The sequence below is a fragment of the Hemicordylus capensis genome, chromosome 4 (genome assembly GCF_027244095.1).
Source record: "Hemicordylus capensis ecotype Gifberg chromosome 4, rHemCap1.1.pri, whole genome shotgun sequence".
NCBI classification, from domain to species: domain Eukaryota; kingdom Metazoa; phylum Chordata; class Lepidosauria; order Squamata; family Cordylidae; genus Hemicordylus; species Hemicordylus capensis.
In genome coordinates, this window is record NC_069660.1 from 6240538 (window position 1) to 6268212 (window position 27675).

At 51.2% G+C, this 27675-nt stretch overlaps 1 protein-coding gene across 3 annotated transcripts; it reads right to left on the minus strand.

Moving 5' to 3' along the window:
• Positions 1-2525: 2525 nt before the first annotated feature.
• FAM110A (family with sequence similarity 110 member A) lies at positions 2526-26907 on the minus strand. 3 transcript variants are annotated; one of them, XM_053250228.1, is made up of 2 exons: positions 26667-26907; positions 2526-6825 (listed from the first exon to the last, which is right to left on the minus strand). In XM_053250228.1, exon 2 carries the CDS (start codon positions 6620-6622, stop codon positions 5501-5503), a length of 1122 nt encoding a protein of 373 aa, XP_053106203.1. In that variant the 5' UTR covers positions 6623-6825; positions 26667-26907; the 3' UTR covers positions 2526-5500. The 3 variants fall into 3 exon arrangements, with proteins under 3 accessions (XP_053106203.1, XP_053106202.1, XP_053106200.1); XM_053250227.1 differs by lacking the exon at positions 26667-26907 and adding an exon at positions 26472-26629; XM_053250225.1 differs by lacking the exon at positions 26667-26907 and adding an exon at positions 7293-7419.
• Between the last annotated feature and the right edge of the window lie 768 nt (positions 26908-27675).

A 27675-nucleotide genomic window follows, 5' to 3' on the forward strand; every position in this document is an offset into this window, starting at 1 on the left:
GATTGGGCAGAGGGCGAAAAAGGCTTTGCTAGTTAATGTGCACTTAACAGATCCCATATTACACAGGATTCCTGGCAGATTCTGCTTTCCCACAAAAGCCCTAGTCCCAGGACAGAAGCATCTCCAGATTGCACAAATTGAGGAGAGGCCCCTCCCTTGACCCCGGTATTTGACTGGTCCAGGGGTCTGCCTTTAGTTGCCCAGGGTGTTCTTCTTTAACATTTTCCAGACCTGTTGCGTGGCAAAGTATGTTGTTGTTGTGGTGCTGTCAAGTTGGTGTCAACTCCTGGCGACCAGAACCTTGTGGTTGTCTTTGGTCGAATACAGGAGGGGCTCACCATTGCCTCCTCCTGCTCAGTATGAGATGATGCCTTTCAGCATCTTCCTCTATTGCTGCTGCCCGATATCGGTCTTTCCCATAGTCTGGGAAACATACCAGTGGGGATTCGAACCAGCAACCTCTTGCTCCCTAGGCAAGTTACTTCCCCACTGCACCGTTAGGTGGCTATGGCAAAGTATACCTTGGGGGAATGTTCTTCCTTTTGCTTGGCTTTCTTTTCAGTGGCTCACAAAGATGACGGCCAGAACACAAGATAAAAAGAACCCACCATAGACCTCAAGCACATCTTAAGTGGTCGGAGGGCAATAAGGCTGGACGGCTGCAGATCCAAGCTCCAGGACTGCTTTATCATCACGCTTCTCAACAAGAGTTAAGTGTACAGAACAGGGGCCAACTCTTCCCAACAATACAACCATTTGGATTTGCAGTCCTATTCTATTTGAATAGGATCCAAACAGTAGAGGAAGCTAATTAACGCTCTGAGGCACTAATTTCAGCCCAAAGGCACCAGCTGCTGCTGCTGGCCAGAATCCCCCTACGCTCAAAGGGTAGAACTGACCCAGGAGAACCAACACTACCTCCAATTCCTGCTGTGCAGGCTGCAAAAGAGGTGGACCCAGATGGGGGTGGTTACAGGTGACATTCGCCATCTCTTACGTGAGTTCCCCACCACCTTTAGCCATATAGCCAAGCAGCGTTTTCTGTGCAACTTGGGGCTATCACTTACTGAATTTTCCAAGCATTAGGAGGGCTGGAAGTAATGACCACCCAACATGAGGGATGCTAAATCTCATGGTGAATTCGTACTGGCCAGGTCAGAACCCCAGGACCAGCTGGTGGAACACATACCCCCAGTAAATATCTAGGTCAGGAGCAGGCAACCTTGGCTCTCCAGCAGTTGCTGAACTACAACTTCTGTCATCCCCAGCCACAATGGCTGGGAATGATGGGAGCTGTAGTCCAGCAAGGGGAGAGCTATGGCTACTTACTCCTGCTTCAGGTCTTACATAGGAAGTCGCCTTATACCGAGTCAGACCAGTGCTGACTGGTAGCGGCTTTTCCAAGGTTTCAGGAAGGTCTTTCGGAGCCTACTGAAGATGCCAGGGATTGAATCTGGGACCTTCTGCTTGCAAAGCAGATATTCTACCACTGAGCTATGGCTCCATCCCCATGATTGCAGGTGTGCGTTCAACACACCTTGGGCACGGCTCTATCAAGTATGCCTCTCACAGCTAGTTCCTAGCTGAATTGGAGGCCTGTCCATATCTTGTATTTCCTCCCCCAATCACAAGAACTACTACAGCCTTGAATTTGGTTCCCCATCTGGGTTGCGGACTTCACCCCTGCCCATCTCCCTTGCTTCGGGTCACCTGAAGCACTTCTAGTTTCAAGGACTTGGCCCTGCAAGAAATCTGGTACACCTTAGTTCAATCAGACCCCTTTTAGCAAAGATGATTCTCTGGTATCAGGTGAATCATGTGGATCTAGGCACTGAGCAGACATACAGTAGGATGTATTGTGGGGTGGTGGGTAGGATGCATAGCCAGCGTGGTGTACTGGTTAGTGTGCTGGACTAGGACTGGGGAGACCCGAGTTCAAATCCCCATTCAGCCATGATACTAGCTGGGTGACTCTGGGCCAGTCACTTCGCTCTCAGCCTAACCTACTTCACAGGGTTGTTGTGAAAGAGAAACTCAAGTATGTAGTACACCACTCTGGGCTCCTTGGAGGAAGAGTGGGATATAAATGTAAAAATAATAATAAATAATAATAATACGACACATGTGCAATGCATAAAGGCACAGCTACAGCCCACTATTTTAGAATCAAACTGCAAAGGGCTGGCAAAAGCTAAAAACGACAACAGAACTACTCAGTAACAGAGATAAAGCCTGGCTATGTGGTTTTTTAAAAAATTTCCCCAGAGTAAAGATAGGTAACTGTAGGGCAGCCCTTCTCCAAACCCTACCACTTAACCCCACTTTGTTTACTGAATCCCATCTGTGTGGTCTGGCTGCAGAATCACCACCCTCCCTCTTGCAAAGAGAGTTTATTTTTGAATGCAAAAGCATCCTTCCACAACAAATCGCTCCCAACACACTCTTCCTGCTGGGGTTACAGGCATTCAACTGCATTTCTGTTTGACTGAAAGAGAGAGGCAGAAAGAGAGAGGAGGCACAGAACATTCTTCAAAGAACAAGACTTTAATACAAATAAGTTGGCAGGGTCTTCCTTTCCCCCCTTCCCTTGTTGGGGGTTGGACAAACGTCAGCACAAGTAGGTACAAATATGTGGACAAAAATTTAAAGAAACTTTATAAATAATAGGATTGGGCATTTTTAATGCAAAGGGGGGTAGAGACCAGTGTTCCATCTAACGGATTCCCAGATGTTGTTGACTGCGACTCCCATAATCCCCAAAAGGCATTGCAGCTGGGGATTCTGGGAGTTGTAGTCAACATCTGGGAATCCCTATTAGAGGGAACACTGGTGGGGACTTGAGTTTGGGGACAGAAAGTGGGGAGCTGCACACACGCGCGCACACACACACACACACACAAACCCCAAAAGTCTGGGCTGCCCTACAGAGCTGTCTCCTACATCCGCACAGCTAAACATCAGAGCAAAACCCTTCCAAAAGTCCTGTTCTTTTCAAAGGATCACAGAACCTGTATAAATCCACTGGTGACTGGCATTTTCTGCACTGGGACTTGGGGAGGGAATATATCCCATTTGCTTTGGTTGTAACTTGGGGGAAGTTTAATCACCCGTTCTCTTCCAGCTTCCTCAAAGCCGCAGGAAAGGAATGATACAGTCATTCATGACACCAGGGGAGACTCTGTAGTCAGAGAGATTGCCAACCACTGACTCCTCCTCAAAAGAAAATCCCACGGTAATAAAGAAAACAAGACTGAGACAATGGCAGGCCAACACCAGCCCACAAGGGGCCATGTGATGGATGCAGCCCTGTCCAAAGCAGAACTGACTTCTAAAATATCAAGAGGGCACTTCCGAAGCTTGCCGCTCATGCCAAGCGATTATTCAGCTCAGGGGTTCACAAGCTTGGGGGTGGTGGGAGTTGTAGTCCATCTGGGGACCTCAGGTTGGGAACCCCTGAGCCACCTTGATCAAACGTGAAACAGCCAGAGAGGAGGACGCGGAGTTGCAGGGAAAGGAAAAGTAAAACAAAGAGGTTTTGAGAGGCAGAAAGCACTCGGCAACATTTCTGAGTTTGGGAACAGAGTCAGAGCAGCAACAGAGCCACCAGCTGCATCTTCCGAAGTGCAGGCCAGACCCAGAATCCCCACAACACATAGGGCACTGATTGTACACCACTCTGCTCCTTACTGCCTGGTTGCAGATGGGAGGGGAAGAGACCTTCAAGCCATTTTCCAAACCACAGCCAAAAGTAACCTTGATTTCCTTAAATGAGTCAGGAGGACTGGTGGTTTAACTTAATTGGTCGTTGCATTTCCACACAGCCTACCATTTTTCACTGTAGAGGTCTGCAGAATCAAGAGCATTGTGTGTGTCAATGTGGCTGGTAATCCCACTGACTACAATGGGTCTTCTCTGATGTAAAGATGGCTGTTATGCTTTCCATCAAGTTGTCTGCCAGAAGGTTCTCCCCAAAGCTTCCCCACACCACAACCCTCTGGAAAAAGGGTATTTCGCTTCCAGAAGACTGACAGGAGCAGACTCTGCACATATTTGCAGCTAGTATAACTGACCCCCAGACTTGGGAAGTGCATGCTTATTATAGCAGGGCTGCAAAGACATCTATTGCTCTCTCAAGGATAGTTTCACTATGCCCGCATTGAAACTCCCTTTGGTTTTGACAGCTTGAGCTCAGACGAGGAACACAGGAAGCTGCCTTCTACTGAGTCAGACTATTAGTCCATCTAGTTCAGTATTGTCTAGACAGACTGGCAGCAGCTTCTGCATGGGTGCAGGCAGGAGTCTCTCTCAGCCCTGTTTTGGAGATGCTAGGGAGGGAACCTGGAACCTTCTGTCTGCAAGCATGCAGACTCTCTTCCCAGAGTGGCCCCATCCCTAGGGGGAATACTTTACAGTGCTCACACCTGTTTCTCATTCAAATGCAAACCAGGGTGGGCCCTGCTTAGCAAAGGGGACAATTCATGCCTGCTCCCACAAACCCAGCTCTCCTGGTCTTGTTGGACAGACTCTGGGGGCTGTCCAACTTTGCATCTATCAGGAACATGCCCAATGCAGCATGCCACTGAGGCTGGGCGGGTGCCTGGCTATTTGTTGGGCAGAGCGCCGAGCAGGAACTTCCTGGGTGCACAGAAATACACCTTACATTCCTTTGCTGGTCTCACAATAGGCCTGGGGTTTTTACAGCTCTCCGCCATAAGACTCCCATTGTTCCCTTTGCTAAAGCTGATCCCTGCTGTTCTGGAAGCAGGTTCCTAGGATGAAGCACGCTAACAGGTGTTATCCAGTCTTTGGAAACTGGAACTTCTGGCTTGCAGTTTGACTGCACCTGGAATCTGGTGCCGAACAAACCCCCATATTCTGCAGTGCCTTTTCTGGTCCTCTCCCTGACCCCCTTCAGCCTTGTCCAAGAACTGTGCTTCCTCACCATCCAACAGGCCTCTGTCAAAGCAACTAAGCTGCATTCCAAGGAGAGGCATTCTCCTGCTGCAATCTTAACTGCTGACAGGATGATCAGATGCCCATGTGAACATGGCTCTCCACTTAATTTTTCCTGGGAGAAGTTGACAAGCAGGGCCCAACAAGTATATAGGATCCTGCTCATCCTAGACTGATTATCCCTGGAAAAATACGTTCTGCAGGGTTGTTCCCACATGCTCGCACTCCTGGGGCCACTTTGAGGAGCAATCCCATTAGCACCCAATGCAACATCAGAAAGTGCATGTCAAAACACTCTTTGTTTACATGTGGATTTCCTCACCTTATGCAATTGGAAGGGCCACAGGAATTAAGGATAAGGCATAGCACACCAGAGTAACCCACCACCATCACACCACCACACAGAGTCCAGGTATTTCTCAAGGGGACATGTACAAAACCATGCAACAGTGGCAAAGTTTTCCCTCCAATTGTAAATAGCAAAACATACATAGAAACACTGAGGGGGAAAGTGTGTCTCTTTCTGCTGGAGCCCAGAGAAGCACTGCTATACATTGGATACCTTCTGGGGCTCTCTTGCTTGCCGCAGTCCATACAGCCACTTAATCACCCGAGCGTTCCGCTCAATGATGGAGATGCCATAAGGCATGCGCTCAGCCTGCCTCTCCTCCAAGGTGATGGCGCTGCGCCGGGATCGGGTCCCCTCCGAGCTGGCAGTGCTGACGCTATGGAATTTGACTGACACAATGTCCGAGCTGGCCCGGGTGAAGCGCTCCACTTCCATGCCCCCCATGTCCTCGGGGTCGAGGCCGCAGTAGTTGAAGAAGCGCTCCAGGTCGGCCGTGGCCCGGGAATAGCGGTCACTCAGGTCCGACTTGGAGCGGTGCAGGAGGGTCTGGCGCTTAGCGCTGTCCGTCCGCAGCCCCCCAGAAGGGCATGGGGAGTGGAGCGGACTAGCCGCAGACGGGACCCGGAGGCGGGCAGGCGAGGTGGGGGCAGGCGTCAGCTGAATAGCCGGGCCGACTCTGGCCCTCAGCACCTCGCAGGGCCGGACATCCACCCTGCGCACGGCGACGGTGCTGGGGGGCTTGGAGGAGGCCGAGCTCTGCGAGAGCTTGCTCATCCCTTCCAGGGGGCCCTTCTTGCTGGGGGTGCCCGGGAGACTCCCCGGCGGCGTCCGGCCGTGGGGCTCTGCCAGCCACCGGTGGTCCTTGGGGCTCTTCTCCGGCTTGGGGAAGGGGCTGTCGCAGAAGTTGATCAGGTTGTTGAGGATCTCCAGGTTGAGGGAGGCCTTGGCCCCGCTGCAGCTGCCCTCTGCCCGGCGGGCCCCCGGCGGGGCCTTGCGGCTGGGGGTGAGCATCACCCTGCGCACCCCCGGGGCGAAGAGGGGCGGCGGCTGGGGCTGGGGCCGGAGGCAAAGGGGCTTCACCGGCTCCTGCTTGGTGCTGGCCACCTGCTGGCTCTTGACGTACTTGGCCTTGTCCGCCTCCAGCCGCTCCACGGCGCTGGGCTTGCGGGCCGCCCCGCTGGCCGCCGGCTGGCGGAAATACTCGGGGCCCTTGGTCAGGATGCGGAAGGGCATGGCCGAGGCGAAGGGCGCCGCCGGGGGGCCCAAGAGCCCCCGCTTCCCGGCGTGGCGGCTGCTGGCCTGCAGCGTCTCCACGGGCATGATGACGGCGGGCGACCAGGAGGCTCCTCCGCAGCCGCCGGGAGCGCGGCGCCTCACCTGGACTCACCGCGCGCGCCTCTTCCGCTGCTGGAGCCCGACGGCGCTCGCATGCTCCGCGCAACCGGCGGCGGCGGCTTCGTCGGCGTCTCGCTGGGTTGCCTTGTCGTCGGGCCGGCGGGGTCCTCGGCTGGGCGCTCTGTCTGCTGCGCGGAAGGAAACACAGGAGGCGGTCAGTGGCAAGCCCCGGCGGCGGGCCCCTACCCGCGGCGCAGGGCTCTTCCCGGCGGCGGCGGCGGCGGCGCTGCTGCCCTCCTGCTCCCCGCAGACAAAGGCAGCCGTGGTGGGCACGGCTGCTGCTCGGCGGAGGAAGGCGCGCGGCTGGCGGCTATTTCAAGGCGCGGGCCCGGCCCCCCTCCGCCCGCCGGGGCTCCCCGGGCGGCCAATCGGCAGCGCCGGCAGCGCTTCAAACGGCAGCCTCGGCCTATCACGAACGGTGGGGGAAGAGCGGGGGGAGCCGAGGAGCGTGGAGGAGCGGGTCCCCGAATGGCAAGAAGAGGAGCCCGGGGAAAGGGAACAGACGCGGCTGCCTGCCCGCGCAGCCTCCGCTTGCCCGTGACGCGCAGCCCGGCCCCCGCTCCTCCTCCTCCGCTCCCCGAGTCCCCGGCATCACCTGCGCCGCGCTTCCCACAAGGACAAGCGCTCTCCCGGGCTCAGCCGAAGCCGCGGTGCGCGTGTGAGCCAGAGGACGCCTGGCGAGAAGGAGCTGGGAGAGCCGGTGGCTTGCTCCTCTTTCTCCCATCCCGCCCCTGCCGGGCGCTGAGGAGAGCCGCGCTGCCGGCAGGCTGGCCGTTCGTCCGGGCCGAGTAGCTCTACCTGACGAATGTCCAGCCTGCAGGCAGGGCGACTCTCCTTAACACCCGGCAGGGGCGGGATGGGAAAAAAAGGAGCTGCCGGTTACTAGCAGAGGTAACTGCACCTTCTCTGCCGCCCGCCTGGTTCGTAAGGAGCAGCCGTTAACTGCCGTCCCCCCAACTAAGACTCCTCAGACGACACGACCAGATATTTTCAAGAACAGAAGTTGAGCCCTGCTGGCTCTAAGGCAGGGGTCCCCATTGTGGCTGCTGGGGACAATGGGGGTTGTTGTTTGTTTTTTACATTTTATATCCTGCTCTTCCTCCACCAACATCTGGAGACCCAAGGTTGCAAAATACTAGTCTAGGACAACATTGCTAATTCTGGAGGCTAGATGGCTCCCTGGACTCTCAGGCTCTCTCCTCCATCCCATAATTGTTTTACCCTTTCTTGAATCAATTAATATGCTGATGAAACCCAAATCTATTTTTCCCTATCAACCTCATCCGGAAATGGCATAACTTCCCTTAATGTCTGTCTGGAGGTGGTAATGGGCTGGATGAGGAACAACAAACTGAAGTTGAATCCGGATAAGATGGAGGTATTGATTGACCGGGGGGGGGGGTCAAGACCTGAGAGATGGTTTAGATCAGCCTGTTCTAGGGGTTACACTCTCCTGAAAGATCAGGTATGTAGCTTGAGAGTGTTGGCCTTGTGGTAGCAAGCATAAACTATCCCCTTTGCTAAGCAGGGTCCACCCTAGTTTGCATTTGAATGGGAGACTACATGTGTGAGCACTGTAAGATATTCCACTTAGGGGATGGGGCTGCTGTGGAAAGAGCAGAAGGCTCCAAGTTCCTTCCCTTGCATTTCCAAGATAAGGCTAAAAGAGACTACTTGTGACCTTGGAGAAGCCACTGACAGTCTGTGTATAGACAATACTGAGCTAGGTGGGCCAGTGTTCATACTTGGTAGAAGGCAGCTCCCTATGGTCCTTTATCCCAAACTATCTCAGGCTGAGGCAGTGACCAGGACTCAGGAGCGCTTTTTCTAAACTCCTGCTGATATGTCAGTTATGCCCATTTCTGGTGGTAAATGACTTTTAAGACAGTACATATGCTGGTAACCTTCAGGCTTGACTACCGTAATGCACTCTATGTAGGGCTGCCTTTGTCCAGAAACTATAGGAGTCTACAACTGGTACAGAATGCGGCAGCCAGATTGGTCACTGGGGACCAACCCAAAGGGACCATATAACCCCGATTTTGAAAGAACTTCACTGGCTGCCGATGAGTTTCCATAGAAAATGCTACTCATTACCCCTAAAGCCCTGACCGCAGGGGCGTAGCTATAATTGAACGAAAGGGTTCAAAGAACACGGGCCCCCAGCTCCTGAGGGCCCTCCAGCTCCATCCCTCCCTATTTTCTTCATTATCTCCCTCACTCTGGGGGGCCGCCAGAGAGAGGGATGAACACGGGCCCTCTCTCCCCTAGATATGCCCCTGTCTGACTGGCTTGGGTCCAGGGTACTTAAGAGAGCGCCTTCTTTGTCATGAACCCTTCTGTCTATCTATCTATCTATCTATCTATCTATCTATCTATCTATCTAATTCTCTTAGGCGCACCCAATCTCATGTGTGGCAGCTCTCGCGAGAGCTGCCGGTTACTGATGGGGCAGTGGCAGCCCATGAACACACCGGGGGGGGGGGTGCAGCTGGAGGCACCCTTAAGAGTAAATTAATTTGGTGCTCACCTCCGCTGTGGCGGCACCTGAACGCTGTTCGAAGCTGCAACGTGCCTCCCAGCAGCCCCTACGGTGGGGAAGCCCCTCCACCTCTCACCTGGCTTCCATGGAGCCAAGACCCCGCTAGCGGCCAGGTGAGTGGCGGAGGCGCTTCCCCGCCGTAGGGGCTGCTGGCAGCATGTTGCGGCTCAAAGCAGCGTTCAGATGCTCCGACGGCGGAGGTGGGCACTGAATTAATTTACTCTTAAGGGTGCCTCCCGCTGCCCCCCCCCAGAGGCGCATTCATGGGCCGCCACTGCGACGGGGGACCTCATGGGGCGGGGGGAGAAGCCTGGTGAATGGCCGGCCGCTGGGGGAGGCGGGGAGAAGACGGGCGACTGGTGGACAGGCGAGCGGCCCCAGGAGGCGGCCTGCCGGAGTGGCCACAAGTGGTGAGCGGGCCCAGTAGATGGGCAGCTGCAAACGGCAGGTGGGCCCAGCAGGCGGGCAGCTGTGGCAGGTGGCCGCAATGGCCACAGCCAGCAGGCAGGTGGCCACAGCGGCTGAGACCGGCAGGGAAGAAGGTGGCAGGGGTGAGAAGAGGGGTGGCAAGCAAAATGGTGGCAGGGGAGGGGGGACTAGGGGCGCAGATGCTCTGTGCAGGATCAGCTAGTTAAGATGATTTGGGGAGGTTTGGTTACAGTTGCCGCCAGCGGGCCTCCTCTGTGGCTGCCCTGGGGCTTTGGAATGCACTCCCTGTCAAAATAGGAGTATATCTCCATCTCCAATTGCTTTTAGAAAGACCCTCAAGACACACCTGTTTTCTCAGGCTTTTTAATTAATTAATGCTAAGATGTTTGTTTATTCTGTGACAGCGTTTTGTTTATTTTTATATTGCAGCTTGAATTGTGCCCACTGCCTAGAGATGGGCACAATTTTATAATATAATTATTATTATTACATTTATATCCCGCTCTTCCTCCAAGGAGCCCAGAGCAGTGTACTACATACTTAGGTTTCTCCTCACAACAACCCTGTGAAGTAGGTTAGGTTGAGAGAGAAGTGACTGGCCCAGAGTCACCCAGCTAGTCTCGTGGCTGAATGGGGATTTGAGCTCGGGACTCCCCGGTCCTAGTCCAGCACTCTAACCACTACACCATGCTGGCTCCTATATCAAGCGATCTATATATATGATATAAATAAATGAATGAATGAAATTAAGTTCACAGACACAGAGCTCTATAGAAACTTTGCCTACAGGTGTAATATCTAAAACTCCCCTTGCCTGCATCCCTCAAATGGACTCAGGCACCTCTGGATTGAGACGACAACTGAGTTGCTCTCTCACTTGCCGTTCCCAAATCCATTTTCACCATCACAGGTTCCATTTCCAAGTTGTCCATCAGGGCAGGCCTGACGTCACAACCCAAACAGTCATTTGTGGTAGCAACAATTTAGGGATGCCAGCATGTAATGCATAAGATTTCTTGGGATCCCTTGACATGCTGTAGAAGATAACTGGAGTGTAGCTCTGGGATCATGCACCCATCCTTCACTGAGTAGGCGGGGGGTGTTGTTGCTGGGAGCATAGCATTGCTACACCTGGATCATACACAACAAGATCAGTGTGGTTCCTTTCCCCAAGCTTTCCACTTGGTATGCACTCAGAGGACATCTAGTCCAACCACTGACGCAAAAGAGGAGATACACATACATACCCCTAGGGGAGCTATGCACACAGGTACACACACACACCCCAACTCACTGTGTGTCATAAACATGGAGCAATCACACTGAGGACATCTGGTCCAGGCCCTGATGCAAAAGGACACACACACACACCCCTAGGGGAGCTGTGCACGTGCACATGCCCATACACAGCTCACTGTGTGTCATACACATGAAGCAAGCACACTGCTAAGGGGGTGCAAATCAGTGGTAGCGCAGATGCTTTGTCTACAGAAGGGCCCAGATATAACCCGCTAGGACCTCAGCTCCCAGAATTTCCACCTGAGACTTTGGAGACTCTGTCAGCCATTGCAGACAAAACTTGGCTAGAGAGAGAGCAGTAGTCCAACTCAACAGGAGGCAGCTTCATATGCTCACACCAAGGAACTCCAGCAAGTGAGCCAAGCCGGACTGCTAGACACCCACAAAATAGAGAGAGGGGAAGCCAACCCAGACCACACAGTCAGAAGTCTATCGTCAAGGTGACTCAGAAGGCAGTTCCCCAAAAAGAAGTGTCAGTCAAAAGAGCAGAGCTGCAGGAGGAAGCAGCAGGCAGGCCAAGGATTAAGCACCATCTCTCTGCCCCAAGCTGCCCCCTCCCCAGACTAGAAGAAAGGGCTGTTGGGTTGCATTGCGTGTATTTTCAAGGAGAATCCTCTGCCTCAGTCTTCCCAAGGGGAATATTTGGAGGAGCATGTCCATGGCACCCACCCATCCATCGCTGAAATCCCGACTGCTCCAGTACATGGGAACAGGGTGAAGATCCAAGACTACTTGAAGACATTTCTCTGGGCGATATTCGAGGACCCACTATTGGTTCCTTTTAGTGCCCCCCCCAAACCAATTGACACACCTGCTTTAAATCAGATTTTTAAAACCACAGAGTCCTTTCTTACGAGCAGCAAGAAAAGGCTACTGGGTTTGCAGGGAGGAAGCCGTCAAGAGCTTCTCTACCTCAAATGGATCCCTTCGATGGACGCTTATTCTGCCGTCCCTGGCAGGTGGTTCGCCCGCCCACACGAGCACTGGCTGCTGCTGGTAAATCTGAGGGTTGGGATGCCGAGACATGTTACCCCCGGAGCTCCAAAAATGCACCACGCAAGTGTAGCGCTTTAGGGGGACCCCGCTTCCCCTCCTGAAGTCTGCCAGCAGCTGCAGCTGACACACGGACCAAAAAAAACACCCCGGAGGTTAAGGGAGCAATCGCTTTTGGGAGAGTGGCTCCATAGGCGGGCTTGTTGCTGTGGTGCCGCTGGGATCGGGCTCAATCTGGGCTCCCTTAGCCTTGTTTTGCACATGCATGTGAATGCCCTCATTGTTCTATTGTATTTGCCAGTCGGGAGGAGGCAATGGTAAACCTCTCCTGTATTCTACCAAAGACAACCACCGACTCGACTGCTGGCACACTTTACTTTAAGACCCATTTGAATTTGGTTGTACAAAAAGCCATGGCAATGATTATTCTGAAAGCCACAGTGGGACGATACCAAATGGATGAGCAGGCTCTTTTCTCCAGAATCCGGCTGGAGGTTATGCCAAAAAAAGGCTGTTGAAATGCAAACTTCAGGCCTTAGGGCTTCTTCATCATGCCCCAACTTGTATCCCCACCTCCCTATAGTTTTGCTGACACTGATTAAGAATTCGGGGGAACTCAAAAGCTTGCTCACTATTTTGTGATATTTTAACTGGCCCCCAATAAAGCTATTCCATTACTGTGCCTTTGGAATTTGTTCCTAATGGACCAGCTACCTACAATGTTTGGATAATTATAGCTTTCCTCCTCCTCACCAACATTCTCTACTGCTATATTAATGCAGCCTATTCTTGAAAGCCAAGGAAGTGATAAAAGGGTCGCTGGGGGTGCAATGATATGGACCAGACCTTGGAAAGAGCCAGAGCTGAGGGAAGTCCCAGAGATCAGCCCCAGTTCTCACATGTGTGATGCCGCCCCCACAAAAGCATTGCCAAGAACAGGGGCCTTTAACCCAGCATGAGACCTCTTTTCTCCACCCTTTCCCACCCTAATCCTAGCAAAAGAGGCATTTTAAACAGTTTGCAACTGCTCCCATGCCTCATTAGCTGGGAGGATTAGCACTTAAATGGTTCACAAGGGGAGACGCTCATCACAAATGAAGGAAACTACAGAACTTTGCAAAAACGCCAAAAAAACACACACAAAAAACCCAACCTCTCACACACAGTTGCCTCTCTCTCTGTGTGTCTCTTTCTCTGTGTGTGTGTGTGTGTGTGTAGGGAGGGGGTCTGCTCCTCAGCATAGCCCAGACAATGACATCAGCAGGGCAGTTTAATGGACGCTTCAAAGGCCAAGCAGGGTCTTGGCATTGTCATCACACCACAAATTCCTTGCAGAAGTTGTATAACATTACATGGGTACCACCAACCCCCCAAATGGTTTATGTTTATTCTGAAGAAACTTAAGAAGAGAGTCTTCATTGTTTCAGGGTTTCTTCATCCCTAAAAGACCTCGGTACTTTTAATACAACATCAGCAAGATTGCATGCTTTACTTGGCCTGTCAATTAATCTGGAGTAACTGCCACCCCCAGTTCCCTGTTCACAATCACAAAGAAGTTACCATTCTTGCTTCAGGTACACCGAAATCCACTCTCCCAGTGCTCTTTCTCCATCCTGAATGTATGAAGTTCCCTTGAGTGGAGTCAGACCATCGAGCTCAGTACTGTCTATGCTAGATATACTCAACTCTGGTTCCCAACATGCTGCTGATCTGCACCTCTGCTCCAAGGTAAATAGGCGTGGGAACTGCAAAACCAACCATCTCCTGTTCAACACGATCTCCACTCAAAAGCCACATTCATGGTTCCTTCTGTGGCTGCCCAGTTAACCCTGGTCAAAAGCCCTAAGTCCTTCGCTCTTGTTTGTTGTTGACGTGTGAGAATCCAACTTTCTAAAACTTTCAAAATCCAGCTTAAGAAAATTCAGGGGGCAGCGGGGGGTGGGGGTGGTGACCTTGGTTTTCCATCTTTCCTTTCTAAAAAAAAAAAAGGGAGAACTTTCCCCCCAGTGCTGTCCAAATGTCCAGAAGTGTGACTCACCAGTGATGTTGCCTAGACACTTTCCTGAACATCAGATAAGATAGGGCAGCAGGGGAGGTTCTCTCTCTTGCCAAAGCAAAATACTCCGGTGAGAGATTTACTGGATGAGACCAAAGGTCCTTCAAGCCCAACTTCCTGTTTCTGACAAAACTGGATGGAAAGCATCCGAGGAGCAGAAGGGATTGGGAACCATCCCTGGGGGGTTTCCCTCCCCCAGTAGCCTTTGGGCTTATACTGAGGAGCAGGTCATATGGGTTAGACAAGTTCATGGAGGAGGGACTGTGCATATGTACCTTAGGTAAAAAGTAAACTGTGCCGCTGAGTTGATTTCGACTCCTGGCACCCACAGAGCCCTGTGGTTTTCTTTTGGAAGAATACAGGAGGGGTTGACCATTGCTTCCTCCCGCACAATATAAGATGATGCCTTTCAGCACCTTCCTGTATCACTGCTGCCCAATATAGTACCAGCGGGGATTTGAACTGGCAACCTTCTGCTTCTTAGTCAAGCGTTTCCCCGCTGTGCCACTTAAGGTGACTTTAGAGCAATGGCTAAATGCAACTGTGGCTGGGGATGAGGGGATCCAGCAGCATCTGGGGACCCAAGGTTGGGAACCCCGGACATAGAGGAAGACCCACTGAGCTCAGTGGGGCTTACTTCCAAGTAGCTATGCACAGGATCCGGCTGCAAATGCTGTCTTCGCACTTGGCCTGATACAGCAGCAGTTCTGGTATGACGAGACAGGGAGAAACACTTCTCCCCACCCCAGCTTAGTCCCCAGAAGCTGTTGGACTGCAGTTCCCATCCTCAGTGGCCTTGGTGACTGAGGAGGATGGGGGGTTGCCGTCCAACAGCATCTGGGGACTAGGCCTGAGGAACCCTGCTCTACCCACTTTCTCAGCACATTGTGTGCTTTCATAAACCATGATCACACCTCTCCCTTAGTTGCCTTTTTTCCAAAACTCAAAAGCCCCAAATGTTTTAGCCTTTCTGACCCCAGAATCTGAAAGAAAGACATAAGAAGCTGCCTTATACTGAGTCAGACCATTGGTCCATCTAGCTCAGTATTGTCTACACTGACTGGCAGCAGCTCTTCAATGCTTTGGATGAGACAGAGTCTCTCTCAGCCCTACCTGAAGATGCTGCCAGGCAGCAAACCTCAGATGCCCTTTCACGGAGCTCTGGCCCCCTCCCTTAAGGGGAATATCTTAGAGTGCTCCTGTGTAAAGGCCATTCACACAATCAAAAACTGGGTAGGACAAGTGTCCTACCTAGGTTTGGGAGTTGTGTGAGCTCCCAATGTCCGCTTGTGTGTGAGCAAACAACTCAGTAGGAGGAGGGGGAGCAATTGCGTGTGAAGCAGGAGCCGGGTGGGACAGTGCTGTCCTCTCCTGCTTCCATACCCAGCATTTCTCCAAGGCAGATGGAAAAGCTGCCCAACCCAACCCCTGCCTTACACACAATCAGGCTGTTCTCATGAGCAGCCTAACTTAGGCTAGGACAGCCCAGCCCGGATTAAGCTGCTCATCACGCAGTGCACTATGGGATACGTGGAGGCCAGGATGCATCGTGCTGGCCTCCGGAGATTTGTGCTGCGTGTAGCAGTGCAGATCCTGTGGGAGTGCGGTCCATGTTTCCCACCACCTTGCAGGATCATTGGCGGGGGCGGGTGGGTAGCTTAATCACTCCCCGCTCCTCCTACCTTGTTTGCTCACATACAAGTGAAAATCTGGAGCTTGAACAGCTCCCAAACTTGGGAAGGACACTTATTGTAACCAGTGTTCAGTTGTGTAAGCAGCCTTGTAATCTCACCTCCAGATGCAAAGCATGGTGGACCCTACTTAGCAAAGGGGGCAATTCATGCTCACTACCACAGTACTTTCATCCCAATGTGCATCACTTTACACTTACCAACACTGAACCTCCTTTGCCATTTTATTGACCACTCACCCAGTTTGGAGAGATCCTTTTGGAGCACAATCCGTTTTGGATTTCACTACCCGAAAGAGTTTGGTATCATCTGCAAATCTGGCCACCTTGCTACTTACCCAGATCAGGACTTTGATTCTGAGAATAGGCACTTCCCCCTTTTTCCTAAAGCAACCTTCTAGTCCTCATGGTTGAGCAGATGAAAGTGGGAAGGCAATGAATGATTAGATCTGAAAACCCAGAAAGTGTCTGTGAGTTCCAGTGGCTAAATCTAATCAGTGATGGTGGGAACTGGATTCGGATGACGTGGTGTGAGCTTGCAAACATCTCCATAGTCTGTTTACTGTCAAAACTGAAAGATCTCAGTCTACCTACGTATTTCTTTTGAAGCCCCAAAGGCTGGTTTCCTGTATCCTAATGATGACACTTCTACATTTTTTTCTGGTTAGACCATATCCCAGGCTAAAAGAAGAAATGGAAGGAGCCACACCACATCTAGGCAGGCATGTCCCAGAATGATTCATCCCATTCCTGAAGCCCAGCCTGCACACCGCTGGCAAGACAAATACAGCAGAGCAAACCTCAGCGCAGGGGTGAAAAATGCAAAGCACAGAGTCCTGTTCAAGCAGAGACTGGAAAGGCTGAGCTATTGGTGCAAGAGAGGCGAAATAAGGACAAGCACACTAAATCCAGAGAAGAACACACAAAAGCATCTTCCCCAAAACTATCTGCAAGGATCGATGGAATGTTTTGCCCTCGGCCCAGCCATAGACCTCTTTTTGACTCCCGGGGCTGAAATATGCTATTCATGTGATGGGTCTTCTCAAATCCCTGCACTGTACCCCATCTCAGCACCTTCTCTTTACCTTTCAAGAGCCGGATTCAGACTATAGAATGTCTGTACACTCATACATCACGACTGGACCTGTGTTCATTTTAAAAGTGAACCCGGATGCAGGCCCCTCAAATGCAGGCTACAGATAGGCAGTGTACTTCTGTACCTGCCTTCAGCATCACATGTGAATGACTGTCCTTGTGTACACTGTAATAACGTCTGAATGGGCCTAAGGTCTTCATGGCTTTGCTTCCCCCACCCCACCAAATATTGTCCTGCCCTTCTTTCCCCAGGATCCATCCACTGCTGCTATGGATGCCAACTCTAACAGTTGTCATTTCTGGATATTTTTCTCCCTTAATATTGGCTTGCAATATTTTTTGTAACACAAAAGCATTAAAATCTGCAGGCTTGCTTTCAAGAGGTACCTGGAGATGGATGCCTTGCCAATTCCTGGAGACTTCAGGCCAATCCTGGGAGGGTGGCAATTTTATCAGCTGCCTCCAAACTCCCATTTCTTTAAGTAATTTGGATCTGTTCTTCCTTGTTGCCCCTTCGACCTGGAACTCCCTCTCAGAAAAGCCATGTTTTGGCCACATCTCTCTGAGTTATCTCACTTCTCTCTAAACCCACCATGAAAACTTTGGCATAAACCCTCATTCCTCATCCCATCTGAAATGAAGTGTTAGTGGGAAATACCTATATTGGGCAGCAGTGCTATAGGAAGATGCTGGAAGGCATCATCTCATACTGCATGGGGGTGGGGGGAGGCAATGGGAAACCCCTCCTGTATTCTACCAAAGACAACCACAAGGCTCTGTGAGCGCCAGGAGTCGAAATCGACTTGACGGCACATTTTACTTTGCTGGTAACTGCATTTCCTTGCATTCATTCCTTCTTCTCCTTGCCTCTCTTTTGTCTCTCCTATTGTCAATTTTTTAGATTGCAAATTCCTTGGGATGGGAACCTCTCTTTTAAAAAATGTTGTGTTTGTTACTCTGAAAAGTGATCTATAAGTATAATAACCATAAGATCCAAGGGAGTGGGGCGGAATCAGCCTCACCTTTATTCTGCACTCATGGAACTGGGAAAGGTTTAGAACTACAACAGAAAAGCCCTCACTGTCTTCCTATGTGTGGCCTCTGCTCGAAATAGCCTCCATCTTGAGGCCTCTCAACCAGTTAGACTTGTTGCTGGTGGAACCCAGGAAGGGCTTGTGACATGGGTGGGAAGGGCCTGTGTTCTCCAGAAAGGGATAATTAACTTGCAGAGGCCTGGAATGATGGGACAGAACAGAGACAATGATTTCGCTAGTACTTCTTAAGGGAAAGTCTCTCATAAGATTTCCAGCATCTCTGAAGTATCTAGTCCTCATGGTTGAAAATTGAGATGGAATTGAAACTGTGGCCACCTTTGGACATCAGGTGGAATCATGGGTCCAACGGGCTTCGTGGTTTCGGTTTCACACAGTGGCCCACCAGATGCCGCCGGAAACCTACAGGCAGGAGTTGAGGGCGTGCCCTCTCTCCGGCTTTTATTCTCCTGCAACTGGTACTCAGAGGCATCCTGCCTTTGAGGCTGGAGGTGGCCTATAGCCCTCCGACTAGTAGCCTTTGATAGATCTCTCCTCTATGAAATTATCCAAACCCCTCTTAAAACCATCCAGGTTGTTGGCTGTCACCACATCTTGTGGCAGAGAATTCCACAAGTTGATTATGCATTGTGTGCAAAGATACTTCTGTTTGCTGGTCCTAGACTTCCTGTTTGCTGGCCGTAGATTTCCTAGATTTCCTAGATTTTACAGGCAATCAGTTTCATGGGATGACCCCAGGTTCTAGTGCTATGTGAGAGGGAGAATAATTTCTCTCTATCCAGACATTGTGTTGTACATGCATACAGGTCTTGATATATATGTGCATGTGTTTGTGTGAATGCCTGTACGTGCGTTGACTTTAAAAAGTGAACCTGGCTGTAGTCACCCTCAAATGCAGGGTACAGATAGGAGATGTACTGTGCTACATGTGTGTGTAGAACATGATTAACATGTGAATGTGCATGTGCTAAACTGTGTGATTAGGGCTAATCTGAGGAGCATTTCCTTGTACCCCCCTCCTTCATGTTGGGTCTCCTGAATTGACACCTATGGGGAAAGGCAAGGTGTCTAGTCTGTGCTAGTATTTTTGTGTATGGCATCAGTGTGTTTTACTAAATTAATTGACACAAAGCAGATACATCTGTGGGGTGGGGGGCGGACACAGAGCAGAACGGCAACAATGAGAACTAGCAACTTAATGCCACTTAGTGCACTGAGATATATTTGCACAGTCATGTATTTTCTAAACCCCACATCTATATTTAACTTTGTGCTGTTTTTAAATCATCTCATAATTTCAGGATTTATTTAGCAGCTTGCCTCATCCTCTTTGAAGATACAGTGTTTGCAAAAACAAACAAATAAATAAATAAGTCTGAGGAGGAAAGCAGTCACACCCAAAATGCAATTGAAGGTGTTGGAGACAGCTTGGAGTGGATAATCAGCAACTCTCCTGCCTCCATAGATTAGCTCCTACACCCAGTTCCTGTCCCTCTGGTCTTAGCCTCTGCAAACATACCAAGAGAGACTCTCCTGAAACCTCTCCTGACCTGTGTGGAGGGCCCTCCCGGAAGGCAGGCTTTAATCGGGGAGCCTCAGGATCTGGCCTCCTCCCGGCTCCTACTCGTTGACAAAAACTCATGTCCTGCCCTATCCCAGGGGCTCAGGGTGGGTGCAAAACATCTATTGTAAATACTGCTGATGCTAAGAAGATGCAGGATACCTAAACAACTGGCTTCTCCTGTATGAGCCTTGCCATCCATTGAGATCGGACGGAGACCCTCATGCGTGTCCTGCTGCCATCCATGGCACAGCTGGTGAGGATGCAGGAGGGGGCCCCCTCAATTGCAATGCCCCCCATCCCCCGGGACTCCTGGCTCTGGGAGATCCATTTCATTCTCTCCTTTTACTGGCACTTCACTGCTTAGCTGAGACTTTCTTGTATTTTTATTTCAGCAGGACTTTAACCTCCATTGATTATTTTCTCTGGCCCTTCTCTGATGTTAAATTGTGACTTCATCTGCTGGTTTTTGGTTTTTGTTTTATGTAATGTGTTTTACTTTACTGTAAACCATCTCGGGTGGTCCAGTCTGCCAGGGCAGAAAGGTGGCATATTCATATTTGTATAAATCAAGGAGGGGGGGGACAGGAGTCAGAAATATCTGTGCAAGAGAGTATCTCACAATACAAAAGAGTGTCTTTCAGCCCGTTCTGGGGACATGCAGACATTCAGAGGCAGACAGTGATGACCCTCCGACTCCCAGCTAATGTGCTGCACACACCAACATTTCCACCAAGTGCAGAGGGCCAATCTCGGGATGAGCCTTTTTCTTTTGGTTAAAAAAACCCAGCCGGCAGGATTTGGTATGAATGCTCTCCCCACACCCACAACCCTTCTTTAGATATTATTATTATTATTAATTCGATTTGATATGCCCTGCTTTCCTGCCATCATTGGGATTGAAAGAGTCCTTGTGATGAATTACATCGAATGTTGACCCTGCACTGGCACAGTCTGTTCAGCCATGAGGTTCACTGGTTGGCCATGCGCAGGTCACAGTTGTTCAGCCTAACCGACCTCAGAAGATTGTTGTGAGGATCACATGGGACAGGGGCTTTTAAACGGTAGGCTTCAAATGCTAGGGAACCCTGGGGCTGCTCAGGTTGATCAGTGAGGAGATATTGGCACACAGGTTGCCCTGAAATCTAGCTTTGACTCATCCTGAGGAGTCAATCGCCGCACTAGAAGCAGGGGCCACTCAGGAAACCAGCATGTGGGGAAAGAGGGAAAAGTCCCCTCCAAGGCCGCGGACAGCACTGACCTGAATCTATCTACACGCACACCCAAATTCCATTTAAAGAAAACCTGAGAGATGCAGTTATGGATCTCCCACTATCTTCTCTAGTTGAGAGCCGTGTGGGGTAGTGGTTAGAGTGTTGGACTAGGACCAAGGAGACTCAAGTTCTAGTCCCTGTTTGGCCATGGAACACCCTGGTTGACTCTGGGACTGTTATTTCTCTCTAAGGCTAACCTACCTCACAAGATTGTTTTGAGAACATAACCATGAACACAGCTCTGGACTCCTTGGAGGGACAGAAATGGGAAGGAAGGAAGCTGTGCCCTGAAAACAAGTCATTATTATTATTAAGAGCAATAGATAAGCTCCTTCAGTTATAACTGTGAGGCATCATTTATAATATCTCAGTAGTGAAGCTTGGGCAGCAGCGATACAGGAAGGTGCTGAAAGGCATCATCTCATACTGCGTGGGAAGAGGCAATGGGAAACCCCGCCTGCATTCTACCAAAGACAACCACAGCACAACCACAGACACCGATTCAAGGGCACAACTTTCCCTTTACACAGTCCCAAATGCTCAATGCTCTCAACTTTAATCTTTGCATTCTGCCCTGGAGCCACCAAAAACCTTCTGGCTGTCCCCCTCGAGAAGTTTTGCTGTTGTCAGACATGATTGCGATACGGTTGCCAACTTGAACTGAAGCTCTTCCTGGAGATTCTGCCCCCACCCCAGTATTTTCCATTAGCACAAGCCATTCAAATCTGCAGGCTTGCTTCCAGGTAAAGGTAAAGCGTGCCGTCAAGTCAATTCCGACTCCTGGCACCCACAGAGCCCTGTGGCTTTTCTTTGGTAGAATACAGGAGGGGTTTACCATTGCCGCCTCCTGCACAGTATGAGATGATGCCTTTCAGCATCTTCCTATATTGCTGCTGCTGCCCAATATAGGTGTTTCATACCAGTGGGGATTCGAACTGGCTTGTTAGTCAAGCATTCCCCCACTGTGCCGATGCCGGTTGTTCCTGAAGACCCCAGGCCAGTTCTGGAGAACTCACAACTACAGACCAATAAATCTTCCAAGGCCAAAAAACAACACAGGTAACCACCAAAACAGCTGCCCAAAGGAATGTTTGCCATGTTCCTTGGTCTCCAGTGGGTTTTAGCATACTTTCCTCACTCCACTTCATGACCTGGCTTTCCCAGAGCAGTTCCTATTTCTAACCCAGCTCCCTTTGGGCAAAAATGAAGGAGGGGAAACCCATCTGGCTTCTATGCCAGGAAAAACACAAATTCCTGTCTTCAGAAAACAAAGCCTATTAATCTATAACTGGGGTTTAAATGAGCACCCAGCTGCTCAGTCTGAGTGTTCCTTTCTGAAGTGTTCTGGAGTGTGTGTGTGTGTGTGTGTGTGTGAGAGAGAGAGAGAGAGAGAGAGAGAGAGAGAGAGAGAGATTGCAGTTTGACATCTCAAGGGAAAGAAAGAGCTGGTTGTAGGAAGAGAGAGCTGCTAAGGAAGCAGGCAGAGGGTGACTTTAGAAAAGAATCAGAGGCAAATTAATTGGGCCATGACTATTAGTCATGACCATTCAGTAGAACTTCCATGTTCAGAGGCAGTATACCACTGAATGCCAGATGTTGGGGGCAAGCAACGGGGGCGGGAGTCTTGTCTTCAGGCCCTGTTGGGAGCTTCCCAAAGGCATCTGACCTTAGCATGCTGTGCTAGATCGGCCTTTGGCTCTTCGGATATTCCCAAAAGGAAGCAGAGACTTGGGCTTCAGACAGATAACTAGGCTGAGCTTTCCAAGCAAACATGCTTAGGGTGGTGCAGTGAGATTTCAGAGAAAAGAAAGGATGATCATTTTGTCAGCAAAAAAGAGGATGTGAGGGAGGGGAGGGGAGTGAGTTCTACCTCCTGCAGGTTGGGGGCGGGAAGGAAGGATGCTATCAGATGCCACCAGGATGATGTACTTAACAGGGGAGGCCATAAGAACCTACACCAGGGCCTTCTTGGCCTCCAAGGATTTTATTTACATTTACATTCTATATCCCGCTCTTCCTCCAAGGAGCCCAGAGCGGTGTACTACATACTTAGGTTTTTCCCCACAACAACCCTGTGAAGTAGGGTAGGCTGAAAGAGAAGTGACTAGCCCAGAGTCACCCAGCAAGTATCATAAGGTTAAATGGGGATTTGAACTCGAGTCTCCCTGGTCCTAGTTCAGCACTCTAACCACTACACCACACTGGCTCTCTTTGGGATCTTTGAGAGTCTTTCACTCTGGTCAAATGATAGGTCAGAGGAGTCTCTTTAGCTGTTGCTGGACTACTACAACTCCCATCACCCTGCTGAATTTTATTGCAGCAGTGGATGCAGGGAGTTGTAGTCCAACAACAGTTGCCCACCTCTATCACAGTTGGCAGTCTCTGATCAGTCAATGGGCTGGCATTTCAGCCCGAGAGGGGAAGGTGTTCACTCCAGGGCTGACTATTTCAGCCTCCTTGTCAAGGTCCCCAGGGGAAGGAGTAGTAAAAGCTCAGGCAGTGTCATTGTCAGTGGGGCAGAATCAAAGGGGATGGGGAAGTTCTGCTTGGCTTGAGAGCATATGCCATCTACTCAGCCTCCCATCAGGCTACAGTCCCGAGGCACTGGGCACAGCCAAGATCTACCCCAATCTGCCATCCTCTGTCCCCACCAGCCCCAGCTCATCTGGATCTGCCCCTTTGCTCCCAGGCTGTGCATCCCCACCCAGTCTCGGGAGACCTGCCAACCTTATCCAGAACCACATCCTTGTTGACTACTCTATATTTCAGAGGTTCCCAAACTGTGTTCCTCCAGACGTTGCTGGACTACAATTCCCATCATCCCCAGCCACTGACTGGGGATGATGGGGGTTGTAGTCCAGCAACATCTGGAGGAACAGAGGTTGGCAACCCCTGCTGGATCCCTATTCTGGATGTGTGGTGCGCAGACATTGTGACACAGACATGTGTGTGCTTGTGCAACTGAGGCAGAATGACCAATCCTGCAGCTCTGGGCGCATCTGTAAACATCCCTCCCTGGTCTGGCTGTCTGCCAGGATGGCTCTTTGCAAATCCAAAGCTGGTCCTCTGCCAGACCCTCCTTGTCACTAACCCGGCACTGGGGGCCGGGTGCTCCACCCTCTTCAGGAAAAATCAGCTACAGTTCCTGCTGCTGCTGCTTCCCCTTAAGGCAGCCTTGGGACCCCATATGTTGTTGGACTACAACTCCCATCACCCCTAGCCACAATGGCCCTTGGGAGTTGTAGTCCAGCAACATCTGGGGACCCAAGGCTGAGAACTCCTGGCTTAAACTCCACAGCAATGACGATGCAATCCTAACAGCCTCATGCAGCAGCCCCCAATTCACTCCCCAGTATTAACTTGCCCCATCCCAATTATAGTGTGGTGCACACAACAGCAGAGAGCCATCAAAGCTGTGTCATGTCAGAACCTCTTGCCCAGTTCCAGAAAATGCTTTAATAAAACAACCCCGATAGCTCAAGGAAATGAACCAAGCTGCGCCGCCTGGGAAGTGGTGAAAAACCCCAAGAACCAAACCTGCTTGCCTTCTCAAAGCACCCGGCATCTTTCAGGAACATTCAACAACTACATTCGAAACCACACATAAAATTCACCTGGAGCCTTCTGCTCTCACTTCAAAGGGACAAATGGCACCGCTGGCAGTATTTATCAGACAAAGAGAAGGAAGAGAGCAAGCCATCCAAACAAGTCACTTGTGCAAGTCGTCATTCGTGGTCCACCCAGCAGAGGAATTCTGCACATTTATGTCTTTGCAAACTGCAGTTCCTAATAGTTTAGACAGGGTTTCTTAACCTTGGGCGCCCAGATGTTGTTGGACTACAACTCCCAGAATCCCCAGCCACAAAGGCCATGTCTGGGGATTCTGGGGGTTGTAGTCCAACAACATCTGGGGGCCCAAGGTTAAGAAACCCTGGTTTAGGATAAGACATGCTCACCTTTAGATACCCTACCACTTTCTATTTTGAAACACCTCACTAGATTCTTGAGGATTTCAGAATTCAGCCCCAAGTGGCAGTCCCCAAGCAAGGAAGCTGGCATCCCACCAGCTCTTGTATTTACCCAAATCCAAGACAAGTCCTCCCTCCCCCCCCAAGTTCTTTAATTTTACAAACTGGGGGTGTCATCTTCATTTCTCTTCCTCTTGGGTAAATAAAGGTATAACCTGGATTCGATTTGTATTTTTAAAGGGGTCATTTCAAATTCAGAGTCATCTTCTATTTGGGTTTTTTAAAAAATATATATTTATTGAAACTTCTTACATACCGCCTCCTCCAAAGACTCTAGGCCAGAGATTCTCAACACTGGGTCCCCAGATGTTATTGGACTTCACCTCCCAGAATCCCCAACCAAAGGCCACTGGGGCTGGGGATTCTGGGAGTTGAAGTCCAATAACATTTGGGGACCCAATGTTGAGAATCCTTCTAGGCAGTGAACAACAGAAATACCAACATCAATCAATTAAAACAAAAATTATTAAAGGGCAAATGCCTGGTGAAACAGGTGTGTCTTAAGAAGGGCCTTAAAAGCAGCCAGGGAGGGGGCTGAACTAATTGGAGGGGGGAGAAGAGTGTTCCAAAGAAGAGGGGCGGCCACAGAGAAGGGTATATAAGCTCAGAGGATACCCAGCCTCAGGGAGAAGGCAGGTCTTTCTTCCAGCACACAGAGTGGGAGGCTGAGGCTAGAAGGGAAGATGGCAGCATCCTCCCATCAGAGGGGTGTAGCTATAATTGAGCAAATGGGTTCAAAGAACTCAGGCCCCCTGGCTCGGGGGGGGGCAGCTCCTGAGGGTGCCCCCCCATCTCCTGAAGGCCCCATTTTATTCATTATTTCCCACACTCCACGGGGCCTCTGGGAGAAGGGCAAACATGGGTCCCCTCTCCCCTAGCTACACCCCTGCCTCCCAATCCCAGCCTTGAGTACCAAGGTCTTGCTGGACTACAGCTCCCATCACGGATTGCAACATCTGGAGACCCAAGTTTGGGACTCCTTGGTCTGGGCCATGGAAAGAGAACTCCACGGAGTGGAACATCTACTGCTACAAATATTTATATACTGCTCTTCAACAAAGGTCTCAATGCAGTTTACATAGAAAAATAAATAAAGCATAAATAAGATGGTCCCCTGTCCCCAAAGGGCTCACGATCTAAAACAAGAAACATAAGATAGTTCCCAGCAAGAGCCACCGGAGGGATGCTGTGCTGGGGATGGAGAGGGCCAGTTGCTCCCCCCCCTGCTAAGTATAGGAGAATCACCACTTAAAGTCTCTTTGCCCAGTTAGCAGGGCTTCATCTAGGCCGGCCATATAACAAACCAGACACTGGTCCGTGTCACCCAGTACTGCCTGCTCTGATTAGGCAGCGGCGGCAGCTCCTCTCCGGGTTCTGGGGCAGAGAAAGTTCCTTTCTAGCTGCACGACTTGCAAGCCTTATTAACTGGGAAAGGTTAGGCTCAACTGTGGGACGGGACCCTCCTCTGCATACGAAGCACACACACACGGCCACTGAGAGCCGAGTCAGCTGCTTGGCCTCCTTATGCCCCCACCAATGACAAGACCGCCACCCTACCTGTTGAATTTTCGCCTGCCACACCGCTGTCGAGGCCCCAGCCGGGAAGGAGACGTAGTAGCCTCCAAAGGAAAAGCCACTTGGCTGCGGGCAAATGAAAAGAGCTGGGAAAGACTCCCTCGCTCGCCCCGCTTTTCCAGTCCGGACCGAAATCTGCAAGCGGGGTGATCAGGGAGCCACAGCCGGCTGGGACTTTACCTGTTCCAGGTGCGGAGCTCGGATTCTCGAGAAGAGCCAGCACCGCAGCCGGCCGCCGGAGTTTGCCTCTCCCTTCTCGAATGAGCTGCTCGCGACTGTGCACTGCAGGCGTGTGTGTGTGTGTGTTGTTCGACTTAGCAGCTGACCCGAGGGCTCTCAGGTAACCTCCTTGCACAACTTCCTGTTTACACTTACCTGGGGAATTTCCCTCCCTGCCCTTTCTGCCTGCCGGGAGGGAGGGGGAGCCCAGCATGTGCTCTGCTCCCACGCCCGGCTGGAAATCCATTAGCTGTCCCCCGCCCCCGGCCCCCCAGGGCATCAGCAAGGGGGCAGCCTAGACTTGGTCGCCAAACTGGATTTGCTCAGCTGTGCAGGGAAGCTCATTTGCCCGTGTCACGGGCGCGCATCTTCCTTGCTCCGGCACATGCTGGCTTGCCCTGGGGCTGGGAGGATGCTCCCTTGGGTCTAGGGCTGGACTTGGGGGTCCCGGTGGGGGAGGCCGCCTTGCCAGCTGATCTGCCGCGGCGGGGCGGGCGCTCAGCGTGTTCTCCGGCTGATGCGTTTCGACAAACGGAACATTAAGAGACAGACGGCGGCTTCTCCTCTGGCTCTTTTTTGCCCTTGGCGGACTGCAAAGCGTGACCTAGAAAGAGAAGCAACCAGGGAGCGCAGGAGGAGGAGGCGTGTGTGTGTGTGTGTTAGACAGGCCACCCTTCAATGGCTGTGTGGCATAATAAGGCGGCCTCTCCAGATCGCAGACCCTGGAGGGAATGACCTCCAACATCTTTCCCCAGGAAGCCCAAAGACCCACAGACAATGGCGAGTCGTCGGGGTGCACAGAGGGCAGCGGGACAGACAGCACTGCCCGTCATCGAAGGAGACACTTCACTGGACCCACCCCAGGTGCATCAGTTGGAGCCCCAGAACCTCTTTTCCCATCACTAGCCAAAAAACCAGCCCCCCCCCCGCCCCACACCTGCACAACAAACCAAAGGACACTGGCCTCCCTTTTTCCTTTGGGAACATCCACAGGGGTGCCTCATCCAACACAGGAATGCCCAAGGGAAATTATGGGGAAGGGCAACACTGCACTCTGCACACGCACCAGAACGGATAGATCCCTTTCTCTTCCAGCTTCTCCCCCTGCCAGAGCTGTGTTTTAATTCCTCTTCTGCATATTGACTCACTTGAGGGGGCCCCTCCG